We start from the raw sequence: 12,978 nt of genomic DNA, 5'->3' as shown, positions 1-12,978 counted from the left end.
CAGTAGTATTTCTGCTTTTGTTTCAGAGCTGCTAATTGCACAAAGAAATAGAAATCCTATATCCCACCTCGCGCAGAAACACTGCCTGGCAGGAAAGCTGTGCGCAATGAGTGAAGTGCTGATAGATACATATTTGGAGGCGCTGCGCACAGGCATAAAAAAGACGGTCTAATTTACTCAAAAGTCTACAAAGTGAGACTTTGTCCTCCTGTTTCTTGGCCATTTACATTGTTTTGTTCTTAAACTGTTTTTTTTTCTTTCAACATTAGTCTTAGTCTGCTGCTTCAACTGATAAAGATCACACATCTCTCTTACACACACACACGACAGGACTTGAGTAGCCCCGTTACCACGGTAACCTCCCGCCTTTAAAAAGGGGCATCTGAACATTTTGTCTCTGATATTTAGATTAAAAGACTCGGATCACAAAACATTTTATGAAATTGAGCAATATACCACATTACTTCTTACTAATACATTTATTGTTTTAGAAACATTACAAATCATGGTAATCTGTTTGCCTTTTTTTATTTAATTATGGCGCTAAAATATTTTGGCTGGTAAAAATATATGAGTGGCTGATATTATTTTTTTGTATCTACCTGCCACAGTGGATGGTGGACCAAAAAGTAAAATGTTAGGCCCTGCTTTAGTTTATGGTTGACACCATATGGTTTCTCAATGAGTTCAAATCACATGAATGCATCCAACTGGTATTTACTCCCACATGATTACAAACGCAGCATCAGCGTGGAAACGTGAGGCCCAACATAATGATCCGGTCACAACAGACAATGCAAGGAACATTGTGAATGGCATTTAATTCTCCCGCTGTACCGAAACATGACCCCAAAACCGCAATACGTACCGAACCGTTACACCCCTATTAAAATACTTATCACATTACACATTTATTGATGAAAGAATGCATTTGAAACTTCACACAGTAAAACTTTTGTATGACTTAATACAATTACTTAAAAATCGATAGGAGTGGGGAAAAGGTGCTCGTGCATTGATAAGCACACCAAAGACGGCATTAACAATAAGTAATAAAATAAAGACGGCAATTCTAAAAGCCTATTTCACACCATAGCTTGCTGAATTTGCAAGACAACTTATATTTCATTTAGATTTTGGCCCAAATGAAAATGTGGCATTGAGTCGCCCATGGATTGATGTTTCAGCATTGTCTCAATGAAGAGTTTGGCGTTCAACAAGCCACATGCGACATGCACACGCAATTACAAGCCTGCTAGAGTTAGCAGCAGGCGGACAAGCAATATCCACCGTTGTAGTACGGATGAAACCTGAGCTGGAATGTGAAGCTAACTGAAGCTGGCCAGCTTTAAAAAAAACACTGAATAGATCTAGCATGCATCGTAGTATACCTCAGATCATTCCCAAGACAAGCAGATTAAGCCCCATCAGACCCCATGGACAGTTACTAGTTATTAACACAACTAGACCACCCATCTGTCTGATTCTTTCAGGTCTACAGAAAGTGTCTAGTGAGTGTTTTTGATTAAGCAGTACCTTGGTTTCTTAATGGCTCCTTCCTCTGGCTCTAGATAAACTAGATGGACATTCCACCATCTTGCTAACACTCTCTTTCTAACACACCATCTTGCAGATCTACAGGAAGTGTTTAGGCCTAGGTTGGGGTGGTTTTGGACTGGGGCTGAGCAGTAGTTGGGTTCCTTACTGGCTCCTTCCTCTGGCTCCAGGTTGCCTGTGTTGTTCCAGGTGCTTCCCCTGCCGTAGCTCTCCTCTGTCTGGGTCGGCTCAGCGTAGTCCGCCGGGTTGAACGTTCTGCAAGAGAGAAGAAGCTGTGGTTTTGAGCATAACCACTTCTTATGGGTCTACCAACGGGAACATTTGACTGGGGGGGATATACAGTAAAGGAGGAAGTAAGCAAGCAGCGAGATAGGAGAGGAAGTGTTTGAGGAGATCTGATGTGTCGCAGTTAGACAATGTTCATCTGAGCAATGTCAGGCGAACAGATTCAAAAAGACTGGAGGAAAACCAAGGAATGGGAAATAATCCAGGCAGTGCTTCATTTTTCCTCAACTCTTTCTCTGGCACTGTGGGCGGTGGCAAAAAAACTTAACGTCTTCCACAAATCTTTCAACGCATCATATCACGTCATGGCTTCAGAGAATTATAGAGCAAAAGAAAAAAGCATATCCTTAAAATAACTGTTCTCTTGCTTCTTTCAGGCTCAGCTAGAGACGGTGCGGCGCTACAAGTTGTACAGTGCACTACAACCTAGTGCAGTTTAGACTGACTTCAGAAGTTTCCAGGATCTGACTGGAATTCAGACTATTCACGTTTGACTAGCTCCCGATGAGAACCAACAATAACAGGGGTGCTGTAAATTGGCAGGGAGGGACTGTTGAGTGAGCCACTGGTCACCCAACATAGCTTATTCTAATATTTGCACTACTGTACATTGCATTTTAGTTAGTGTTTATACACTGCATATTTATTTACAGTGCATTCGGAAAGTATTCAGACCCCTTGACTTTTTCCACATTGTTACGTTACAGCCTTATTCTAAAATGGATGAAATCGTTTTTTCCCCCTCAACTGTGTACACAACCAATACACTTGATATGATTTCTAATGGGGCTTGTGTGAACAGGTTTACCCTCGACGTTCAAAAGACAGCTGTCATTTAATTCCATATCGTGTTACCAGGGTGCATGTCATTTCGGTTTAGTCTGCCCTGATACCCTGCTTCCTGTGTGTCTATCTCCATCCTCCTCTCTCTCGTGGCATTTGGCAGAATGTTCCCCCCCAACAGATAGCAAGATTGACACACCAGTGGTGGTGCACTCACCTCTCTTCTCCTGAAAAATCATATCTGGGCCCCTTATCAATCTGGCTTTAGAGGAAAAACAACAGCAACGATTACAAGCAGCACAACGGGGACAGTGGGGGATGCAGTGTGTGGTTTTAGACTATTCATTATTTTACAGAGGAATGTAAGGAAATCACATGCATGGACAAGTTACTACACTCACACTTCTGCAACACACATTATCTGAGCACTACATTGTTGGGGCATAGTCACTTTCTATAGGTGTAGCTGGTACACTAACAAAGGGGAAACAGGGCTGCCAAACAAACACTCAAACTGAAAACTGTGTTCCATAAGTAACAATAATTGCATTATGATCAGGACAGGATGCACAGTTAGAACCAACAGAACACACTCATGCAAACTGCAAACACAGGCTCCCAAAGGCCACACAAGAGCAGCAGCGGAAGCGACACACCCTAAGAGAGAGACATGTTGGGGACAACGCAACAAACTGCCTGGCTGTCCATCTATGCAAGCCTATGGCGCTGGCTCACTCACGCTCCAGGTTAGAGGCTATCCGGACAAAGCCAAACTTGCGCACACATACACAAGCCGTTCTGCCACCGCAAAGGCATTGCCCCCTCTCCTCTAACGTCTCCCTATTAAACCGTAGAACATTAAGATAATATTTACAAGTTGAAACAAGTTAAGGACTTAAGTATTTTTTTCTTCTTTATTTAGTATTCTATGATCAGCTCATCTTTCTTTCATGTCCAACAAACCAGGTGCGTCGGAGATAAATGACTTAATTATTTCAAAGGGATGAAATTAACATGCAGGTTTGTCTGAGGTAGGGCTGGGCGATATATATTATTAATTTGAATGTATGTTTTAGCGCAATGTTTCAAATGCCGGTATCGCAAGAATCGCGAAAAAAAAAAAAATATCTCCTTCGCTCCTTCTGTGCACCTTCCCACTCGCACACAGACTCCAAGCTCCTCCCCCTGCCACCCACAACAACAAAGAAACTAAAGATCACTTCTTCCTCTCTGACAAGCAGTTTCAACACGCTATTTGCATTTGAGGTTTGGTAAAAAAATATATATTTTAAAAATCGGTCATATGGACACCAAAAAACCATTAGACATTTTACTCTAGAGGAAACGAAACCTTTGTAACGACACCCTTTTTAGGTCTCAACTCCCACATTTTAGAACAGACCGTACTAAGATGAGTGTATCAATGAACATTTTGAAAATTAATGCTCAGTTTGTCACGCGCAGCATTGCAGTACCATGTACGCTAGCAACATTTTAGCTACAGACTTTTTAATTAATTTTTTATTTATTTAACCGTTATTTAACTAGGCAAGTCAGTTAAGAACATATTCTTATTTACAATGACGGCCTACACCGGCCAAACCCGGACGATGCTGGGCCAATTGTGCGCCGCCCTATGAGACTCCCAATCACGGCCGGTTGTGATACAGCCTGGAATCGAACCAGGCGGTCTGTAGTGACGCCTCAAGCACTGAGATGCAGTGCCTTAGACCGCTGCGCCAGCTCGGGTGCTAGCTGTCTAAGAGTTGGTCCCCCCTTTGCTCCTATAAACAGTCTCCACTCTTCTGGGAAGGCTGTCCACCAGATGTTGGAACATTGCTGCGGGGACGTGTGTCCATTCAGCCACAAGACCATTAGTGAGGTCGGGCACTGATGTTGGGCGATTAGTCCCGGCTCGCAGTCGGCGTTCCAATTAATCCCAAAGGTGTTCAATGGGTTTGAGGTCAGGGCTCTGTGCAGGCCAGTCAAGTTCTTCCACACCGAATGACAAACCATTTCAGTATGGACCTCGCTTTGTGCACAGGGGCATTGTCATGCTGAAACAGGAAAGGGCCTTCCCCAAACTGTTGCCACAAAGTTGGAAGCACAGAATCGTCTAGAATGTCATTGTATGCTGTAGCTTTAAGATTTCCCTTCACTGGAACTAAGGGGCCTAGCCCTAACCGTGAAAAAAAACAGCCCAAGACCATTATTCCTCCTCCACCAAACTTGACAGTTAGCACTATGCATTGGGGCAGGTAGCGTTCTCCTGGCATTCACCAAACCCAGAGTCGTCCATCGGACTGCCAGATGGTGAAGCGTGATTCAGCACTCCAGAGAATGCGTTTCCACTGCTCCAGAGTCCAATGGCAGCGAGCTTTACACCACTCCAGCCGACGCTTGGCATTGCGCATGGTGATCTTAGGCTTGTGTGCAGCTGCTCGGCCATGGAAACCCATTTCATGAAGCTCCCGACTAACAGTTATTGTGCTGACGTTGCTTCCAGAGGCAGTTTGGACCAAGGTAGTGAGTGTTGCAACCGAGGACAGAAGATTTCACGCACTACGCGCTTCAGCACTCAGTTGTCCCGTTCCGTGAGCTTGTGTGGCCTACCACTTCGTGGCTGAACCGTTGTTGCTCCTAGACGTTTCCACTTCACAATAACAGCACTTAGTTGGCCGGGGCAGCTCTAGCAGGGCAGAAATGTTACGAATGTACCTGTTGGAAATGTCGCATCCTACGACGGTGCCACGTCGAAAGTCACTGAGCTCTTCAGTAAGGCCATTGTTTGTCTATGGAGATTGCATGGCGGTGTGCTTGATTTTATACACCTGTCAGCAACGGGTGTTGCTGATATGGCCGAATCCACACATTTGAAGGGGTGTACACACACATATACTCTATCTACACTGCTCAAAAAAATAAAGGGAACACTTAAACAACACATCCTAGATCTGAATGAATGAAATAATCTTATTAAATACTTTTTTTCTTTACATAGTTGAATGTGCTGACAACAAAATCACAAAAATTATCAATGGAAATCAAATTGATCAACCCATGGAGGTCTGGATTTGGAGTCACCCTCAAAATTAAAGTGGAAAACCACACTACAGGCTGATCCAACTTTGATGTAATGTCCTTAAAACAAGTCAAAAAGAGGCTCAGTAGTGTGTGTGGCCTCCACGTGCCTGTATGACCTCCCTACAAAGCCTGGGCATGCTCCTGATGAGGTGGCGGATGGTCTCCTGAGGGATCTCCTCCCAGACCTGGACTAAAGCATCCGCCAACTCCTGGACAGTCTGTGGTGCAACGTGGCGTTGGTGGATGGAGCGAGACATGATGTCCCAGATGTGCTCAATTGGATTCAGGTCTGGGGAACGGGCGGTCCATAGCATCAATGCCTTCCTCTTGCAGGAACTGCTGACACACTCCAGCCACATGAGGTCTAGCATTGTCTTGCATTAGGAGGAACCCAGGGCCAACCGCACCTGCATATGGTCTCACAAGGGGTCTGAGGATCTCATCTCGGTCCTGCACGGTGTTGGGCTGTAAGCACAACCCCCACCTGTGGACGTCGGGCCCTCATACCACCCTCATGGAGTCTGTTTCTGACCGTTTGAGCAGACACATGCACATTTGTGGCCTGCTGGAGGTCATTTTGCAGGGCTCTGGCAGTGCTCCTCCTGCTCCTCCTTGCACAAAGGCGGAGGTAGCGGTCCTGCTGCTGGGTTGTTGCCCTGCTACGCCCTCCTCCACGTCTCCTGATGTACTGGCCTGTCTCCTGGTAGCGCCTCCATGCTCTAGACACTACGCTGACAGACACAGCAAACCTTCTTGCCACAGCTCGCATTGATGTGCCATTCTGGATGAGCTGCACTACCTGAGCCACTTGTGTGGGTTGTAGACTCCGTCTCATGCTACCACTAGAGTGAAAGCACCGCCAGCATTCAAAAGTGACCAAAACATCAGCCAGGAAGCATAGGAACTGAGAAGTGGTCTGTGGTCACCACCTGCAAAACCAGTCCTTTATTGGGGGATGTCTTGCTAATTGCCTATAATTTCTACCTGTTGTCTATTCCATTTGCACAACAGCATGTGAAATGTATTGTCAATCAGTGTTGCTTCCTAAGTGGACAGTTTGATTTCACAGAAGTGTGATTGACTTGGAGTTACATTGTGTTGTTTAAGTGTTCCCTTTATTTTTTTGAGCAGTGTATATACAGAAATCGCCCATAAGTTTGGAAAAAATGTAGATATGATTTTTAGGCCATATCGTCCAGCCCTACTTTGAGAAATCGTTTTTGCACCCCCTTAGAAAGAGCCCACACTAGCAGCGCCCACTCATCTAAACCCCACAAAGCCTGGTCTTTGACAACCCTAGAAATAGTAGGCTGTGTCATCTCACTGGGGCTTAATGCTAGTCCTAACACCTAGGAGGAATTATATTGCCAACTAAGTGTTCATTATAATGAAATACAAAGTGACATACAAGATACACTAATATGTCTTATGTAGAGTGAATTTGATACTACTCAATATCAAAGCTGGTTTAAAGGGCTGTTTACAATCTTGTCACTGTGAGCATCGTCAAAGCAATTATATAGTATATAGGCCTAACCACTTCCTATGTGATGACATCTAGGGCACTCAATGACCAGGGTTAGGTGAGACAATGCATTCTGACAGACAAAACATACAACTCACGCACACAAACCTGTGCCCCATTTAACCCAAACGGAAGGACAAGGAACTAGAACACACCATATGCCAGAGACACAGAGCAGAACCCTATGTGCAACAATCTCAATGCCCACCCATTGAGTTACAGATATGGTGTGGGTCTATCTATATTTGACTGTTATTCAGAGACAAAAGAGCTCAGTGGAGTTACGTAAGGGTTTATGTACAGCCCTCGCATTTCAACTTGATTTGGCCAATGTATTAAGCCTCAACAATAGGCTGAGGTTCTGCTCTCTGGTGACCATGGCAACAGGTAAGAGGGAACATAAATCCCTCTCTGTGAGCAGCACAGGTGTTCACTTACCCCATGCCCTGCGCTGAAAACCTGCCCCCTCGCCTGCCTCGCTCCCGCTCTCCCCCTAGAGAGAGAGAGACAAGTTACACTATTGACAAAAACATAACTACAGAAAATACAATGCATTGTCCCTTGTGGAACATTTGCCGGCTTGAATGCACATTAAGCATGTTATCGCGCGCCCTACAACTGAAATAGAATGCAGGGCTCCAGACTGCAACCATTTGGCTGTGAGAGTAAAATGTTTATTTGGTGGAATTGGTGCAAGCTGCACATTCTACCTGGTCACCTCATTCCAAAGTCTTATTTTTTTGGCAGCTAAAACCATGATTTGGTGAAACCGTAAAGTACATTATTGTAATACATCAATATTGAGCAAATAGCACATGGTTTTACAATCAAGATATCTGATATGTCGTTGAGCTACGGAGCATGCAAAATGCGCACAGGACATCGCGAGTGCATATAAGCCTCATTGCTTAAATATAACATGCCTCAAATGTACCGTTAGATTAATACATTGCTACTACCAGTAGGTATTATATTTAGAGTTATATCTAGCTAATGTGTTTTGAGTTCACTTTCTCAGGTGTTGAATTAGCCCCAAATTTAAATCAGCCTGTGATATTAGTGCACATAAAGATGTAGGCAAATTAATCAACAAAAAAAATAAGAACATTTTGGAGCCCTATTTTGATATTAAAATATAACAGCCTAATTGTCAACCCAAAATGTAATGACAATCACGAGATTAGGGTGCACATAAAAATATATTGAATACCATCTCAGTAGTGTATTTACACTTAATACAAAACTGGGAGTGACTTTGTAAGAACCAATTATTTATATTGTGTGACGAAACAAAAAATGTTTGATGCGACAAAAATCATGGGCTGGTGCCACCAACTGAAAAAGTTAGTGGCACCAGTGCCACCAGGGTAAAAGGTTAGTCTGGAGCCCTGGAATGCTATGACATCTTTGTTTTGACACTCGAGGGGGCATTAGCCTTAGTTTATGTTGAGACCTTGTTTCAGGAGTCCAACCAACAGCTCTTCACACCGAAACCCATGGAAACTACTATTCTTTCAACGGGCCATATTACAGTGGAAAGTATTCAGACCCCGTCCCTTTTTCCACATTGTTACGTTATAGCCTTATTCTAAACTGGATTAAATAAATACAAATCCTCAATCTACACACAATACCCCACAAAAACAGGGTAAGAATTTTTTACAAATGTATTAAAAATAAGACAAAAATACTTTATTTACATAAGTATTCAGACCCTTTGATATGAGACTCGGAATTGAGCTCAGGTGCATCCTGTTTCCATTGATCATCCTTGAGAGATGTTTCTACAACTTGATTAGAGTCCAACTGTGGTAAATTCAATTGATTGGACATGATTTGGAAAGGCACACACCTGTCTATATAAGGTCCTTCAGTTGTCCGTGTATGTGAGAGCAAAAACCAAGCCATGAGGTCGAAGGAATTGTCCGTAGAGCTCCGAGACAGGATTGTGTCGAGGCACAGATCTGGGGAAGGGTCCCAAAAAATATCTGCAGCATTGAAGGTCCCCAAGAACACAGTGGCCTCCATCATTCTTAAATAGAAGAAGTTTGGAACCACCAAGACTCTTAGAGCTGGCCGCCCGGCCAAACTGAGCAATCTGGGGAGAAGGGCTTTGGTCAGGGAGGTGACCAAGAACCCAATGGTCACTCTGACAGAGCTCCAGAGTTCCTCTGCAGCACTCCACCAATCAGGCCATTATGGTAGAGTGGCCAGACGGAAGCCTCACCACTGTAAAAGGCACATGACAGCCCACATGGAGTTTGCCAAAAGGCACCTAAAGGACTCTTAGACCATGAGAAACAAGATTCTCTGGTCTGATGAAACCAAGATTGAACTCTTTGGCCTGAATGCCAAGCGTCACGTCTGGAGGAAACCTGGCACGGTGAAGGATGGTGGTGGCAGCATCATGCTGTGGGGATGTTTTTCAGCGGCAGGGACTGGGAGACTAGTCAGGATCGAGGGAAAGATGAATGGAGCGAAGTACAGAGAGATCCTCGATGAAAACCTGCTCCAGAGTGCTCAGGACCTCAGACTGGGGCGACGGTTCACCTTCCAACAGGACAACAACCCTAAGGACACAGGCAAAACATCGCAGGAGTGGCTTCAGGACAAGTCTCTGAATGTCCTGGAGTGGCCCAGCCAGAACCCGGACCTGAACCCGATTGAACATCTCTGGAAAGACCTGAAAATAGCTGTGCAGCGACACTCCCCATCCAACCTGACAGAGCTTGAGAGGATCTGCAGAGAAGAATGGGAGAAACTCCCCAAATGAAGGTGTGCCAAGCTTGTAGCGTCATACCCAAGAAGACTCGAGGCTGTAATCGCTGCCAAAGGTGCTTCAACAAAGTACTGAGTAAAGGGTCTGAATACTTATGTAAATGTAATATTTGCTAAAATTGATAAAAACCTGTTTTTGCTTTGGCATTATGGGGTATTGTGTGTAGATTGATGAGGGGAAAAAACAATTTAATCAATTTTTGAATTAGGCTGTAACATAATGTGGAAAATGTCAAGGGGTCTGAATACTTTCCGAATGCACTGTATATAGTGGAGAGACTTACCTCTTCCTCTGCCTCTCCCCCTGTGGCCTCGCTCTGTGCCCCTGCCTGCTATCCCAGCAGCCTTTCCTCCATCCAGACCATTCTCCTGTCCACGGACTGAGAGGAGGGAATGTGCATTAGAGGTAGTGAGGGAAAACAGATGCATGTGGAGTCAAGAAATGTAGGCCAAGAAATTAGGTTTGACAAGGGCAGGAGCTACAAAGGGTCTACACTGGTGTGCCAGTGTCACTTCCCATGACCCTAATGCAAAGGCATGTGATCTCTACTCACACTCTCGTCCCCTGCTGGCCCCTCGGCCCCTGCGTGGGGCCCCACCTCGACGACGTGCCACGTCCCTCTCTGTTCCCCTCTCCCTGTTCTCCTTTCCTTCCTCTCCGGTCTCAGCCTGGCCAGGCTCCTTCTGACCAGACACTCCTTTCTTCTTCCCCACCATCTCCCAAGAATCCTGAGAAGACAGGTGAGGTGACCGAGAGGGTTCAGTTTGATTATGTTAGGGGCGAATCCTAACTTCCACTTAAGTCAAATGTTTACTTAGTCTCCCACTGACATGAATGCATGACTAAATCAAAATTAGACTTAAATGGAAGTTAGGATTCGCCCTGTAGTGAGCTAGATGGGTAACCGTGTTTACTCCCTCCCTTTGGCCCAACTACTAAGCCTTGACACAGGAAAAACTCACAGTATCTGGGCTACCCTCCAGCAACACGTTGATGGCTCTGTTGACATCTCCATTGCAGTCGTGCAGCGCGATCATGGACTCATCCTGGTCCTTGCCTGTGATGTCAATCAGCTGGACGGGGGAAACGGATGAAAATCTTCAGTGAGTATATTGCAATGTAACCCTTTACACTCGTACCGATATACGGGTTGAAAATGGCAGATTTGGGCACTGATAAGCACCTAAATTGGAACGCAGTGGCTGTACAGTAACATGCTATAAATTACGTCAGAGCTCAGGCTCTATGCTTCACAGTGCTATATGGATTTTGACTGACAGAAGTTCTGAACTTGAACAACACATGCGACAAGAAGTTGCCCACATCCCTCCTGCTAATTGGGTAACATTTGCACTTTTTTGTTGTCCGAATGAGGGAAGTGCTGTAAATTAAGAGGACTCTATGTATTTTGAGAGACAATACTATTATAACAAATACCACTTTGATGTAATACAAACAAGCCAAACACCCGTCCAAATGTGCACTTCACATTTCCATATCATTAAACTCATGCCATACACATTGTCAACATTTATCATTACTATGTCTGATGTACAGTTACAAGATGACATGGCATCATACCCTGGGTTGTTCTGAATAGAATGAGCCTGTTTGTCTATTGTGAAGAAAAAAATGCCACGGAACGCACACCTGAATGCACTCATGACTCCTATGCGCACCAAAATTACAATCAGTATCTCTGAATTGCTTTGTGAAAGCCTAACACTGTAAGACTGTATTTTATAACTTAGTCATATTGGCAACAGAACAAGCTTTCAACAGAACATGCCCACCTGACCCGATTTAAAATCGTCCGTTTTTGGATTGAGTAAAAAGTAATAGGTGTGATTCCAGGGATGTAGGGTTGTGTTCCAAACAAAACTACAAGTGTGCTTGCTCTAGTTCCTCACCCGCACAGCTAGGACAGCTCAAAAAAAGCACCTTACAGTTGAAGACTCTTCTTTGAGTAATAAAAGTACATTGAAATTACTTAGGAACTGTGCACACTTTGGAGAGGTGTGGCACCACTTGGAGACACCAGTTAGTTCTCTGTCAAACCCTTGGCATTTTTTGGTCTTATGTTGCACCTTGCCCACATTTTCCAGGAATATTGTTATGTTACTGAACAAATCGAGTATTTTCACATTTCGTTAAACAAATGCGGCTAAAGTACAATAAATGTAAAATCCACATAACAGTACACTGTGCTCCTGAGTGGCGCAGTGGTCTAAGGCACTGCATCGCAGTGCTAACTGTGCCACTAGAGATCCTGGTTCGAATCCAGGCTCTGTCGCAGCCGGCCGCGACCGGGAGACTCATGGGCGGCGCACAATTGGCCCAGCGTCGTCCAGGGTAGGGGAGGGAATGGCCGGCAGGGATGTAGCTCAGTTGATAGAGCATGGTGTTTGCAACGCCAGGGTTGTGGGATCGATTCCCACGGGGGGCCAGTATAAAAAAATAATATGTATTTACTAACTGTAAGTCGCTCTGGATAAGAGCGTCTGCTAAATGACTAAAAATGTAAATACAACGTTTGGATTCAGTCTTGTGTCAGGTGAACCTGTTGTGTCCTCAACTTGTCTAATAATTTCCCATAATCTCCTAATTGTTCCGTTTCAATTGCTACCATGCTTATGCATTTCATATTTATTCTGTAAGAAAGATTTCAATATAGCCCTATCCACATAGGCCAATTCCCCAGAGTGTTAAGGAACGCTTCTTTTATGCATTTATACTTCAAGCAGTGAAGTAAAGCTAAGCTCTAGTTAGCAGACCAGAGCAAAAGAGGCTAAAGGTGGTTTGACGCTACAAGTGAGGACACTACAGGGTTTCCGTTAGCTGGCATTTGGCTGCTTTTGGCCAATAAATTAAAGGTTGATAAATAAAACAGTTGGCGGCCAAAATGTCTGCGAGAAAAAATAAATCGCAATGCTTTATTCATTGATGGAAATACCAGTCGATGGAA

At 44.4% G+C, this 12,978-nt stretch overlaps 1 protein-coding gene across 6 annotated transcripts in view; it reads right to left on the bottom strand.

The window, feature by feature from the left end:
- LOC311124345 (ubiquitin-associated protein 2-like) overlaps nucleotides 1-12,978 on the bottom strand; it is an 85,221-nt gene that overhangs the window by 54,582 nt on the left and 17,661 nt on the right. For 4 of the 6 annotated variants that reach the window (XM_084158286.1, XM_084158287.1, XM_084158289.1 and 1 more), the window contains exons 4-9: nucleotides 10,976-11,086; nucleotides 10,567-10,741; nucleotides 10,297-10,392; nucleotides 7,673-7,727; nucleotides 2,843-2,887; nucleotides 1,706-1,812 (exon numbers count right to left, since the gene is read on the bottom strand). In XM_084158286.1, coding sequence (XP_084014412.1) covers nucleotides 1,706-1,812; nucleotides 2,843-2,887; nucleotides 7,673-7,727; nucleotides 10,297-10,392; nucleotides 10,567-10,741; nucleotides 10,976-11,086 — 589 coding nt within the window. The remainder of the gene's footprint in view (nucleotides 1-1,705; nucleotides 1,813-2,842; nucleotides 2,888-7,672; nucleotides 7,728-10,296; nucleotides 10,393-10,566; nucleotides 10,742-10,975; nucleotides 11,087-12,978) is intronic. The other 2 variants (XM_084158288.1, XM_084158291.1) reach the window with 1 other exon arrangement.

The sequence above is a fragment of the Coregonus lavaretus genome (genome assembly GCF_964263955.1).
Source record: "Coregonus lavaretus genome assembly, chromosome: 3".
In the NCBI taxonomy this organism is placed as follows: Eukaryota; Metazoa; Chordata; class Actinopteri; order Salmoniformes; family Salmonidae; genus Coregonus; species Coregonus lavaretus.
The sequence above is the reverse complement of the archived record's forward strand: the minus strand, read 5'-3'. Positions and strand labels throughout refer to the sequence as shown.